General features: G+C 37.5%; 1 protein-coding gene across 2 annotated transcripts in view; it reads left to right on the top strand.

The window, feature by feature from the left end:
* Positions 1-13274, top strand: part of pkhd1l1.1 (PKHD1 like 1, tandem duplicate 1) — a 50676-nt gene that overhangs the window by 27019 nt on the left and 10383 nt on the right. For both annotated transcript variants that reach the window (XM_066715953.1, XM_066715952.1), the window contains exons 43-61: positions 1432-1588; positions 1817-1973; positions 2117-2196; positions 2505-2634; positions 2882-3011; positions 3620-3861; positions 3973-4109; positions 4704-5733; positions 6179-6370; positions 6815-6966; positions 7932-8091; positions 8618-8813; positions 9123-9211; positions 9635-9798; positions 10471-10597; positions 11197-11315; positions 11848-11977; positions 12234-12407; positions 12707-12810. In XM_066715953.1, coding sequence (XP_066572050.1) covers positions 1432-1588; positions 1817-1973; positions 2117-2196; positions 2505-2634; positions 2882-3011; positions 3620-3861; positions 3973-4109; positions 4704-5733; positions 6179-6370; positions 6815-6966; positions 7932-8091; positions 8618-8813; positions 9123-9211; positions 9635-9798; positions 10471-10597; positions 11197-11315; positions 11848-11977; positions 12234-12407; positions 12707-12810 — 3670 coding nt within the window. The remainder of the gene's footprint in view (positions 1-1431; positions 1589-1816; positions 1974-2116; positions 2197-2504; positions 2635-2881; positions 3012-3619; positions 3862-3972; positions 4110-4703; positions 5734-6178; positions 6371-6814; positions 6967-7931; positions 8092-8617; positions 8814-9122; positions 9212-9634; positions 9799-10470; positions 10598-11196; positions 11316-11847; positions 11978-12233; positions 12408-12706; positions 12811-13274) is intronic.

The following is a 13274-nucleotide window of genomic DNA, read 5'->3' as shown; positions in this document are numbered from 1 at the left end:
CCATTAGCTAAGACCGACATGTAATATTTCAGCTACATTTAAATGCCTGCTAATTATTTATCAACGGAAACATTTTGCTTGTTTTTTTCACCCTTAATTACAGCAGACGCTATTCTTTAAAATGAGGCTTCACATTAAATAAGAGTGTATCCCAGGGCAACATCCATATTAGCTGACTAAAGATTGATAGTGCCATGTTTAATTTTAGTTATAAATGATTAAATTCAAGGCACCTGCAATTTCATTATACTGAATGTAATGTAACATTAATTTAACAAAGTGTAATTTAATTTAAACTTGGATTAAAGGATCGATAATTAACCTAATTTGTCAAACCTGAAAGAAAATCCCAGAAGCCACTGTAAAGTAGCATTTTGTTTGTGTGCAAATTATAGTTAAAAGCCATGCATCAACATGAACTGTTTGAATGTGGCTGCTTATAGAAAGTATTTGTGTTCTTCATGCATTAAAAAAAAAAAAAAATTGTTATAAAAAAAGTTATGACTTTCATCAAGTTCGGAACAGACATTAAATTAGATATGTTTTTATTTTTATTTTTTGATCAAAAGACAAAAGCAGATAAATTAAGATTGGCTATCTTTACATCCATGACAAAATCTCTACATGTCTTTTTGACACATAGACTATTTGTTTCTCTTTATCTACACAATCTCAATAAATATGTAGCAGGCTTCATCCATAAAACCAGTGTCTTTTATTGAGTTTGAGTGTTTATTTTCACCAATGTGTTTTCTTTAAATATGTGAACAGCCAGGGACATCACTTTTATTACAGCATATAACAGAACACATTTTCAGCTCTTAATCATAAATCTATGTGATCATTTTTATCTTAAAACGTTGAACCATTCCTGTATTGCCTTTCCAGCCTCTTCTGAGAATGACTGAGCTCAGTTAGTGCACCAATGCTGCCCTCATGTGGTACTGCCCTCTTTGCATAATTTTAACAGTGAAAGTGCCAGATATCTGTGTAGTGTGTTTCTGTTGCATGAGTTGTAACTCATTGTTAGTGCCTTTTCTCAAATAGCACTGGAAATGACTAAAATAAATAACATGCATGACATAAATGGAAATTGTTACCTACATGCAACACTGCTCTTTTAATAATTACATTGGAAATCAATCAAATTAATAATTCTGTCTCATTCCCCTAACAAAAAGAAAATGTAGTGTGTGCATGTGTACATAGGATACTCAGCCCCTCTTGCATTTCTCTGTGTTAGTACTTTATTGATCCAAGACCCTTTTTCAGTGCTTGACAGATTCCTGAAATGAATCATGTAAGCATTTCATAGTACAGTGGTTCTTTTGTCATGCTTGTATAGAAGCAGGCTAACCATGACAAAATATCCTGTTTTTCTTTTTCACTATCCGTTTGTTGTACATTTATGTTGAGTTTTTTTCCTTACAGCTTAAATAGCAGTGACATCACAGTCACCATCGCAGGGTCTGAGTGTGACGTACAATCTGCAAACAGCACCCAAATCATCTGTATCACAAATGCGCAACCCAAGACACAGAAGACCAAAGTTAAAGTCTACACTGGCAATAACGGCATTGCAAAGCTGGTCAGTATTTGCTTTGAACTCTGTGGCTGTGGAATGTTTTGCCGAAAATCTGCCTCGACATTTCAGAGTATTGTTAGATGTCAGTTTATAATTAAGAAAGTTATAATTATGCATTAAGCTATTCAGTTTCTAGATTGTAGAAGCTGTTGTGAAATTGGGCAATCAGTTTACCTTAACCTCCTTGTTTTTTGTTTTTCGTTGGTTTTGGTTTTGTTTACTTGTGTGTAGGACAATGCTGATTTCTTCTACATCGACGTGTGGTCCTCCAAATACACGTGGGGTGGGCTGTCACCTCCTGAGATGGGAACCTTTGCTGTGATCACCGAAGGACAAACAATCCTGCTGGATACCAGTACACCTGTATTAAAGATGCTGCTTATTCAAGGTACACTCAGTACTTTTGTAGATGACTGTCAATACCAATTATTTTTATTTTAGGATCAACCTAGAATACATATAAGTAACACAAATCTTTACACTAATATAACAGTTCACCGAGCATGTAACTTGGCTTATTTTTGTGTTCAGGTGGAACTCTGTTGTTCGATGAAGCTGATATTGAACTACAGGCTGAAAATATTATGATCACAGATGGTGGAGTTCTTCAGGTATGGAACCTTATTTTAATTTTTTTGCCAATTCATAAGAGGCATTTTCTTTTTTTGCGATCACAATTTTTTATTTATGTAGAAGAGTCCAGATGTCCAAATGTTTTCACCCAAGGGACCTCAAAGAGAAAGAATAAGAAAATAACAATCAGAGGCAGTTTCTGATATTTAGACCTTTGTCTCGTATGAATGTTGAATTGTTTCAACTTGACAACTGACATTATCAGTTGTTTCTTATTTATGTATGACTTTTTATTTTCTGTAAGTTATTTGACAGATATCGACCTTGACTTTTCATTCTTCTTCAGGTTGGCACCGAAGCAGAACCTTTCCAGCACAAAGCCATCATCACACTGCACGGCCACCTCCGCTCACTGGAGCTGCCTGTGTATGGCGCCAAAACCCTGGCAGTCAGAGAGGGGATATTGGACCTCCATGGTAAACCCCCACCTCGCATAGTATCAAATGGAGCTGTGAAGACCCTGTAAAAAACAAACTTACAGAACAGAGAACTCAAGGCTTTAAATCTCAGTTACTTTACAGAAAATATATATATACATCTATAATCCAAAGCAGACCTTGTTGTGTTGACAAAAATACATTGAATATAGGATTGTGCAATACTGATCAGAAATTGTGGTATAAAGCATGGTGAACGAGGTTTTGAGCGTGTTGTGTTTCGTAGGAATGCCAGTTCCTGTTACTTGGACCCATTTGGCCGAGACGGCCGCCAGTGGCTCTTTAACACTGACCCTGAAGAGAGCTGTGACGTGGAAAGCAGGAGATGAAATTGTTATAGCATCCACTGGTCACAGGTAAACATCTGGGGCTACGGGGGAATTGTCTCTGGGATGTCTTTCAGGTATTGGATTGAATGAATGCATAACCCAGCATTATAGTTACTTAGGCCCAAATCAAATCAGGAACATCCAACAAGGCATTATAATTGTAAATAACAAACCCTAGGGCCTAGACCACATCAAAATTGCTCTCTCTATGAATTGCAAATTACAAACTTGTGCCCTGTGGTTTCACACATATTGTCAGAATCTACTTTCTTCTACTTATAAATAAAAGATGTGATAGGGCACAAGTTTGAAATTTGCATTTTGACTGCCAGGAATATCTTGTTTTTCACCTAATAGAAACCTGCCATTAAGATTTCAGAAACTGTTCAGATGTTATTCTATTTTCTGGAACAATTCTTCCGCTTTGACTACGAACATTGTAAACAGATATATATATATATATATATATATATATATATATATATATATATAGTTTCAACATGAAAATTATCAGTGGGCATCACTGTAGGTATTCTGTTTTTATATTTCCTGCTGGACCTTAACAGAGAACTGCTGAAATATATTTTGTTTGTTTTATATGAGCTTTAAACATTCCACCATTGATTTCTTCTTAGGCATAGCCAAATTGAAAATGAGGTCAAGAAAATTGCCTCCGTGTCAGCTGATGGCAGGACCCTGAACCTGACAGAACCTCTGAGCTACAGTCATTTAGGGGTCTCTGTCACATTGCCAGATGGAACAGTGTTTGAAGCGAGAGCAGAAGTTGGTCTCCTCACAAGGAATGTTGTGGTCAGAGGGTCAGATAATATTGAATGGAGTGACAAAATAGAGGCCTGCCCAGATGGATTTGACACAGGTAGCGTGTGTAATTGAACACCTTTGTCAGTCATAGAAAATAGGCTGGTCTTTTTTTTACTGCCTTCATTGTACTTCTCTGAAAGTGTTGGATTTGATTGTTTCTTTTCAGGGGAATTCGCTACCCAAACTTGTTTCCAGGGAAGATTTGGGGAAGAAGCAGGAAGTGATCAGTTTGGAGGTTGCATTATGTTTCACACTCCAAGGCCAAGTGAAAGCCTGGCAATTGGAAGAATTGAGTATGTTGAGGTAAATACTGTGGTAAAAAACAGCTGCTAGGTTGAGTTCCTTATCAAGTTGGAGTACTGAGAAGCTGAATAAGACTGATGTATACATAAAATTCTGTAAGGTTTTTAAAGGAGTCTCAATCATTTTTTTTAAAGATTTGTCACATAGGGCAGCACAGTGGCGCGGGGGCTAGCACTGCTGTCTCATAGGTCCAGGGGTCCTGGGTTTGAGTCTCAGCTCAGAGTGCCTGTCTGTGTGGAGTTTGCATGTTCTCCCTGTGCCTGTGTGGGTTTCCTCTGGGCACTCCAGTTTCCTCACACCATCCAAAGACATGCAGGTTAGGTTAATTGGCCATGCTAAATTGCCCAGTGATGGCCTGGCATCCTGTCCTGGTGTATTCCTGCCTTGCACCCTATGCCTGCTGGAATCAGCTCCAGTGTCCCTGTGACCCTCACTAGGCTAATCGGTTTTGAAAATGTGTGGATGGATTTGTCACATAAGAGCTTTTCTTTCTCCATGCCCCATAGAATTTGGTATTATATATTAGTGCAAGTCTCTATCATTAACCAATAATCCTGTGTATTGATTTGCCAATATTATTTTTCCACCCTGTAGGTATTCCATGCTGGGCAGGCCTTTAGACTCGGTCGCTACCCAATACACTGGCACCTGATGGGAGATGTCCAATTCAAATCCTATGTCAGAGGATGTGGGATTCATCAGACGTATAACAGGGCCGTGACCATACACAACACCCACAACCTTCTGGTGGAGAAAAATGTCATCTACGACATCATGGGAGGAGCTTTCTTTATTGAAGATGGGATTGAGACTGGCAACATCCTCCAGTATAACCTGGCAGTCTTTGTGCACCAGAGCACCAGTCTCCTGAATGACGACGTCACACCCGCCGCCTACTGGGTCACCAACCCCAACAACACCATCCGCCATAACGCGGCAGCGGGCGGCACCCATTTTGGCTTCTGGTACCGAATGCACGATAACCCTGATGGCCCTTCTTACGACCCAAACATTTGCCAAAAACGGGTCCCTCTTGGAGAGTTTTTCAACAACACCGTCCACTCTCAAGGCTGGTTTGGGATATGGATTTTCCAGGAGTATTTCCCCATGAAAACAGGAGCCTGTTACTCCTTCGAGCCTGAGCCAGCCATTTTCAATTCACTGACAACATGGAACTGTCAGAAGGGGGCTGAGTGGGTTAATGTGGGGGCTGTCCACTTCAACAATTTCCTGATGGTCAACAATGAAATAGCTGGCATTGAAACCAAGCGCATTATTTCTTCGGCCGTTCGAGGCTGGGGTCAAACAAGTGGGGCCGCGATTACAAACGCCACCATAGTTGGCCATGTGGATGAACTGGGCCTGGGAGTCAACTACTGCACTACCCGGGGAATCATTCTTCCTTTCGACGATGGACTGAGCATCATGTCTGTGAAGTTTCTGCTCTTTGACCGCCCAACATGTGCTGCCATTGGGGTGACGTCAATCGATGGAACATGCACATTCAAATGTGGAGGCTGGAGTGCCCGGTTCAGTGGAATCCAATATTTCAACACTACCAATAAAGCTGGCTTCAGGTGGGAACATGAAGTAGTTTTGATTGACAGCGATGGTTCTCTGACAGGTAATACAATTTTGAAATCCCAGTCTCTAATGAATGCATATCCATTCCAGTATGGTTTGGGAATAACTAAAATCTCAAATTCCCTTCACATAGATGCATTGTGAAAATGGGAAATACCCCAATATTTTTCTAGGAAGTACTGAACCAATAAAACAAATCTGCATGTGCCTTTCAACATTAGTCCTTTAAGCAGCATTGGTTTTTGCCAAGTTATCTTGAGGTGGTACATGAGAGATTGCAGCACAGAAATTATACATTCTCACGATTCCGAGTACAGGTATATCACTTTAAAATGTCATTTTAAAGTAATTAACCAATGAAATAAGTTTGGGCTATAACATATCTGTGCATAGCAGATTTGTGCCAAATGGGTTTTAGTAGTACTATGTGTATATCTGGTCTATCAATCTAACACAAATCTCCTACTTTGTGTTCCTTCCTCCAGGCCAGGCTGACAATAAAGTGGTGCCTCAGAGTGGGCTGCTGGACCCCTCCCATTGTGCACAGAGAGCAGAGTGGAGTATGGGATTTCCAGGGTTTGTGTGCGACTCCACTGTGGGCTTCCACCGAGTTGCCTTCAACAACCCCTCCCCTTCCTCTTTACAGGCAAAGAACGTCATCATGTCCAACTCTTATGGTACTTTAACCTCAGCGTTGCATACAATAAATACATCTTCTGCACTATGATCTCAATATGACCTTATGATTCTATAGCCAGTTGGAAGAGCTTTGTTGCAGTTGTTCGCCCCTATTCATGTTTTCAGCTTTATCTAACTCAGCTGTTCATTATATATCCCACTGCTTTAAAACTGTCCCCTTCCAAGGTGGAGAAGATTATAAACAGGTCAGCTTGATTGGATTGAATTGAACTAATGCATGTATATGGAGAGGGTCTCATTGTGAAGACAATCTCTTTGCATGTTTGGCCCAATTTAATCATTCCATGCTAAAAAAATGATTGACTTTGCTCTCCAGAAGTTAATTTGTAAAAATGTGGTGTAACATATTGTCATGGATTTTTGTATCACTTAAATTCCTTGAAAATGTAATAACTATGAACCTTGACTACTGTATTATACAGGCAACAGTGTAGTTCCATACTTAACAAAAAGACTGACCCATGAACCTGGCTGGATGGCTTTACTTCCTGATTCCAACTCCATACATTGGCACTTTGAAAATGTGGATCACATCACTGACATATCCTACAGTTCTATGTTCTATGGGTTCAGGGTAAGGTTGGTGTGTTTGAGATTTTCTCCCATTAAGATGAATATAAAAGTGAATGCCACTTAAAAAACAGACGTCACTAAAAGCATACCCAAGAAGGCAGGACAGCAGCATTTTAGAGGACCACCTTGCTTCAATGCCTATTGCACTTTGTAGTGGGAGTAGTGGGAAAGAACAAATTGTAGGACATGACATATCTGGCATATATATTAGAAAATATGTGCTTAAGTACTTGATCAATGGATTGAGTTTACAACTAAAATGTAAAACATTTATATGATCATCCTTTGTTCTTTCAATTGATTATACCTATGTATAATCTAATTAAGTGGCTGTTTGGCTTTGAAGAGAAGGGGGGTGTGGGGCTGATGTATTGTTGATGATCTTAATCCACATTTTGAGTTTATGATTCCACACTTTGAGTTTACAAATCCACACTCCACAATAATTAGACAGAAACTAAATGGCAGTTTATTATTGGTTGAACAATTATACTAGGTACATTACACATTTTAAATGCTACACTTAAACTGTTTTCAATTTCATCTCCTAACGTAAAATTATATCCCATAGCCTATTATATACAAAATGCAAAACATAATACCTATCTCGAGTCAGAACGTACTGTAGTTTATCCCTTACACATGGAATGGTATACAATTATGCTTATTTCTATTATTGCACATGGTGGTTTTGATGATAATTACTCATATTCATCAGTATTTATTGTCTTCCATCTATTTTCTGTACCATCTATTCTTATTTTTCTTCTGCTGGTGTATTTTAAGTAGAAGCTATAATTGAAGTGTAATAGAATGAATCCTTTAAGAAAAAGTGGGAACATATATCTAACATCATTCTCTATACACTGTATTATGCAAAGCTTGAAGCCATGAATGCCCTATAGATTTAAGCTTTGAATATCTTTGTTAACTTCATTTTTTGTTTGTCTTTAATAACTCCTTCAGCAACAAGATAATATCATCATCTCCCACAACCTGACCCAACGCCCAGATATGTTCCACATAATTGATGTAAGAAATGAATCAACACACCCTCTGAACTTTAGCAACAACCAAAATGGAGATTGGTACTTCAATGATAACACAACAACTGTATATTACATGGGTGAGCTGAATCTCTATTTTCCCTTTAACTGAATTTGAATCTGTAATTATCCTTGAACATACAATGTTTGAATCAGGTTGAATAAAATACAATGATAAAGGTTCTGCACTATGACGTCCTTTAGCCAATTCCCATGCTATCTTCTAATCCTGGGTCAGAAATGTAGAATCATACCAAAACACATAAACAAAAAGCCAATGCTTTGTATGTATAAATGATTTGAACAAGATCAAAACTTTGTGCAGTGCAGTCTTCATATTACTGGAACATTCACAATACAGCTATTACCATGTTCTGCAGATTCTATTTTTTGTACATCTGTATCTATCTATGCATCCATCTATCTATATGTGTGTGTTAAATATACATTTTCACAAAAAGAGAGTCAACAACCATATGCAGTTATAGGCTATTAATGTTTAGGTTCCATTCAACATGGGGTTTCAAAATGTACTCCTTTGCATATGCGTGTTTGACAGAAATTCAAGTTTGAATGTTTGAACTGATTTAATTGTTTTCTTTTTAGTGTCTGGAAAGAAAAATGTGAGAAGCAGACGCTCCACTAGTGTCGACCCCTCCATGTCTGACATAGATGTGGAGTTCTCAGTGTACAGATATTACTATAAGAACTGCATCTCACCTCCTCCGCTTCCTGCATTTCCTCCAATTCCTTCAACTGGCAATCTTGGGACAGTTGGAGAAGGGAGGCCTGAAAACTATGTGTATGTAATTTAATTTCAGCAACCTATGGTGTGTTCAAATTATTCTTTAATATATAAATACCAATTTGTGTTGGCACAATGTCAAATTATTCAGTGGTCACTTTATTTCAATATTGCCCCACAGCATTATTTGGTTAGCTTGAGCTTTGAAATGAGTACTGAAAGATTGAAAAAGGTTTTTTAAGGTATATGGGGAAGGGCCAAGAAATGTTTTAGATTTGAACACAATAGTGTTCATGGAGGAAAGAAGGTCATAAAACTGTAGTGCTTGAGCATTTTCACCAACATCTACTTTGTCTTTCCATTTAGCTTATGGTCCAATGAGTCATTCTGGAAGTCTTCTCCAGAAAACAACTATGCCGTTCCAAAAGAAGGAGCAGATGTGGTGATACCAGCAGGTAATGTAAATTGATCAAATTAAAACAGTGTTTGCATTTTAACCAGATTCCAAATATAGTAAAATATTACTAGGGTGGTCGATAGATTTGTTTTTAAAATAATTAATTAAAGCTGTTATACAATTAAATGGTTAGATTATGCCTTAACTTAGATATGTGCAATACCAAAACGAAATTGTGACTTTAACCCTAATAAATATGTCTTTCTAGGCACCACAAACATGTATTTTTTTTATCAAATCCACCATCTTGGATTTTTTTTACCTAGCATCATTAAACAGATGTTTACTACTAATATTACACCCTTATAACTCACTAGTTCACACAACTGCAGTTGAATAAAATGTCAAAAGTATGCATTATGTTTTCATTTGTATGCAGCATAAGCAAACTCTATATAACTGAGCTTTTTTTTGTCCACAGTAATATGGATGGTCTTGGATATTGATGTTCCGTCATTTAACAAAATCACTGTCTATGGAGTATTGGAACTGCCAGACAACATTACTTCCCCAGCTACACTTGCTGTAAACAGTACTTTCACATACAGGAAGATCATCCTCAATGTAACTTACATATCAATCCAGGTAAGTAATGAAAATAAATATAGAATAAATATAAATCTTTAAACTTGAATATATCATGATTAACCCTGTCCAATTTCATAACTTCATATGAGCATCATAGCAGCCTATTCGGACCATTTGTCTGCTTTCCAGACCACATTAGGCCTCTGTTTCAATTTAATCAAGGCTTGTAGCCTCCTGAGGCCAATACATTGGATTCAGAAACCTGAATCCATTACCATTTTAGCCGCTTTTATTTCTTCTGCTCATGATTCCCTTTAGGTTGACTTTGGCCAGACTAAGGGCCGGATTAAATCAAAACTTTGACCCACCCACTAATAGAAATCTACAAACCTGTGCATCATAGCATTTACTTATATGATTAGAAGAAAGTGTCATCTTTCTAAAAACAAAGCCACAACTGAATTCAATTCTGTAGTTTTCTATTAGTGGGTGGGTCAAAGTTTTGATTTAATCCGGCCCTAAATCAGTATTTTCCAATTTTCAGAAGGAATAACGTTTGTCAGACATATTCCAAACAGGCTTTTAAATGACCTAGACTCATTACATATTCCAGTTGTTTTAACTGAGATCCTAAAATCATACACAAGGAAGAAATGTGATGTCACTGTCGACTCGTTTTAAAGTTTAAAATCAGTCATCTTATTAAATTGTTGTTTCTTTCAATTGTAGGGTGGCAAACTATTTGCAGGGCGGCAGGACGACCCTTTTAAAGGTGAACTGGAAATCATTTTGAGAGGAAACCACTTTACTCCTGACTGGCCTTTGTCTGAGGTTAACCAGGGAGCAAAGGTGATAGGTAAGCTACAGGCTACACACACACACAGGGTTAAGAGGGATGTGGAGCTTGTCACAAGGTCAGTAATCTTCCAACAGAAGAGCTAATGACAGTCTCTTCTCAAAACCGTCAAACCGTGTTGTAGTGAAAGCAGTCTTACTTAAGGAATTAATACATTCATTTTGGGAGTGAACAACTCCGATCTCATCACACTCACTTCCGGTCAAAGCACATAAATACCCTGTCATCAACGCACACCTCCAGCGCTTCATTCTCTTGCATCCCACAACCTCCCCTGTCACCAACCACCTCTGCAGCAGTTCCTTGGCCCAATCCCTGTAAAAGGGGGGGGGGGAGGGGTTTCCTGTAGCCAAGACAATAAGCCAAAATAGAATAAAATCACATTTGCCCACCCCTACACAAATCAGTGTTGTGAAACAACTGAAGTGCCATAAGTGATATTAGAAAAGCATTATCACTTTGTCAGCATAACGTTTGCCTGCAGATCATGTTAATTTAACCTTATTAGCTAAGATTGTTTTAACGAAAATGGTTCATTTTTTTTAAGTTTTCAAACTCTGTAGATCAGTTTACAGAGTTTATTTCTTATTAAATATCAGGTGTGTTTGGTGTTCTGGAGCTTCATGGGCTGCCTCGATCCGTGTACCACACCAAACTTGCCAACACAGCCCCAGCCGGCTCCTCCATCATAACTCTAAAAGATGCTGTTGATTGGAAGGTAGGACTCTTGTATTTTGTCATCTTAACTTTTTTTCTTTTTTTTTCATGCAGTCCATATTTTCTCACATATAGACATGGTATCTGTAGACTGGAAATATCCAAAATTCTATCTTTGTTTGTATCACTTTTAAGTTTGCATATCTACACTAAATATTATATTAAAACCGCAATAATTTGGACATACTGTACTCAGCATATTTTCAGAGCTCTTTGGTTCAACTAACCTTTCTCAGATGATTAAAAGAGCAAGACCTCAGCAGAAGTTCTTTCATTGGAATATCAAAGATTGTTCCGTTTTTTAGTCCATAGGACTAACAGCATGCAATTGTGTCCTGCTGTCCTTTTTCTCCATTTTAACCCCTGTTAAAGAATCATGTTTAGAAACTGGATATCTGCATTTGTAACACTATTCAAAAAACAACTTATGCTTGCTAACATTTACCAAACAAAGCCATTCTGTTTCCATAGTTTTACCCTTAATTACACCAACCTTTAAGGGAGAGTCTTATTTTTACTCCATGATTAACTAGGTGGGAGATGAGATTGTGATTACAACAACCAGCTATGACCCCTGGCAGACAGAAACCAGAAAGATTGCAATGATTTCAGAAGATGGACAAAGCTTGACCCTCAATAAATCTCTCTCCTATTCACATGCAGGTGAGTTAGTTATGAGAAAACCTTACCATAGACCCCAGGAGATTATTTCTATATTTCCATTTCAAGAATTCTTGAATACCTTTGGATCTAATTCTTCATTATGTCTATAAAGATATAAAGTGTATTAATAACATGTATTAAAGCCCTTTAATCAAGAATCATCTACATAAGTTACATTTTCAAAGCAAACAGTTCAGAAATACAATCTTCATGCTATAGATGCTTTAAATTAAAAATGCATTTATTTTTTATTTAGGAGAGAATTTCAATGTCACAGGTGGACAACAGTCTTACAGTTTGGCAGGAGAAGTTGGTCTCCTAAGCAGAAACATTAAGATCATCGGTGAAGACTATCCAAACTGGTACCAGGAATCTTTTGGGGCCCGAGTTCTGGTCAGCTCCATCTCATATTCAGGAATTCAGTATAAAGGTACAGCGTTTGTTACTTGTTCTGTATTTATGTTATGTCTCCAGAGTGTTCAGAAAACTATCTAGAGATTGGGGCCCCGATATTCAAACATCATGCAATTCCCTTGCAAAAAAATGCAATTTGGCACAAAGACCTTTCGAACAGTCCTTAATATCAATATCAATATTATTGATTCTGATTGAATAATGAAAACCAAATCAATCCCAAGTTGTTAGTTTCTTCTTTCTTCTAGCAAACGTATATATTATTACTCAATACTAAGAGAAAGAATTCATTACATTTTGCTTTCTTCCTTTTAGGATATGCCAAAATCAGAAATGTTGAATTCTACCATTCTGGACAGGAAGGCTATCGAGACTACATTGATCCAAGATACTCTGTGGCTTTTGTTAATCTGGGAGAGGTTGGTTAATGTCTAAGATTCATCCACTCACTTTATTTATAAACAGTCTAAAAGTTATAAAACACCCAAAAGTAAATATCACACAAAATATCATCTTCATTTTCATATGTATATGTTTTCAGTTTACCTGGACTGATTTGAACTTTCCACATTGTTTTCCCTTTTTTGTGGCAATCTATGTGATAAATAAATGATGACCATTTTCGACACGGGCCTGGAACTGATAGAAATTGAACAGATAAACATGCAGTTAACTATTACTTTTCTCCTTCCTGTGATCCTGTCTCTTACACAAGTGTATATTTTAAAATGAATGACCATTGTTACTTCTGCAATAAGCTCTAGTTAACTGGATATACCTAGTGTTCACAGTCTGTCTCTCTGGTTAACTGTAATTTGGAAGAGAACGACTGTATTGTTCTTTACATAAATGTCAAATTCAAATTCATGCAAATGTCTTAAAT

The sequence above is a fragment of the Amia ocellicauda genome, chromosome 10, assembly GCF_036373705.1.
Source record: "Amia ocellicauda isolate fAmiCal2 chromosome 10, fAmiCal2.hap1, whole genome shotgun sequence".
Taxonomy (NCBI): domain Eukaryota; kingdom Metazoa; phylum Chordata; class Actinopteri; order Amiiformes; family Amiidae; genus Amia; species Amia ocellicauda.
The sequence above is the reverse complement of the archived record's forward strand: the minus strand, read 5'-3'. Positions and strand labels throughout refer to the sequence as shown.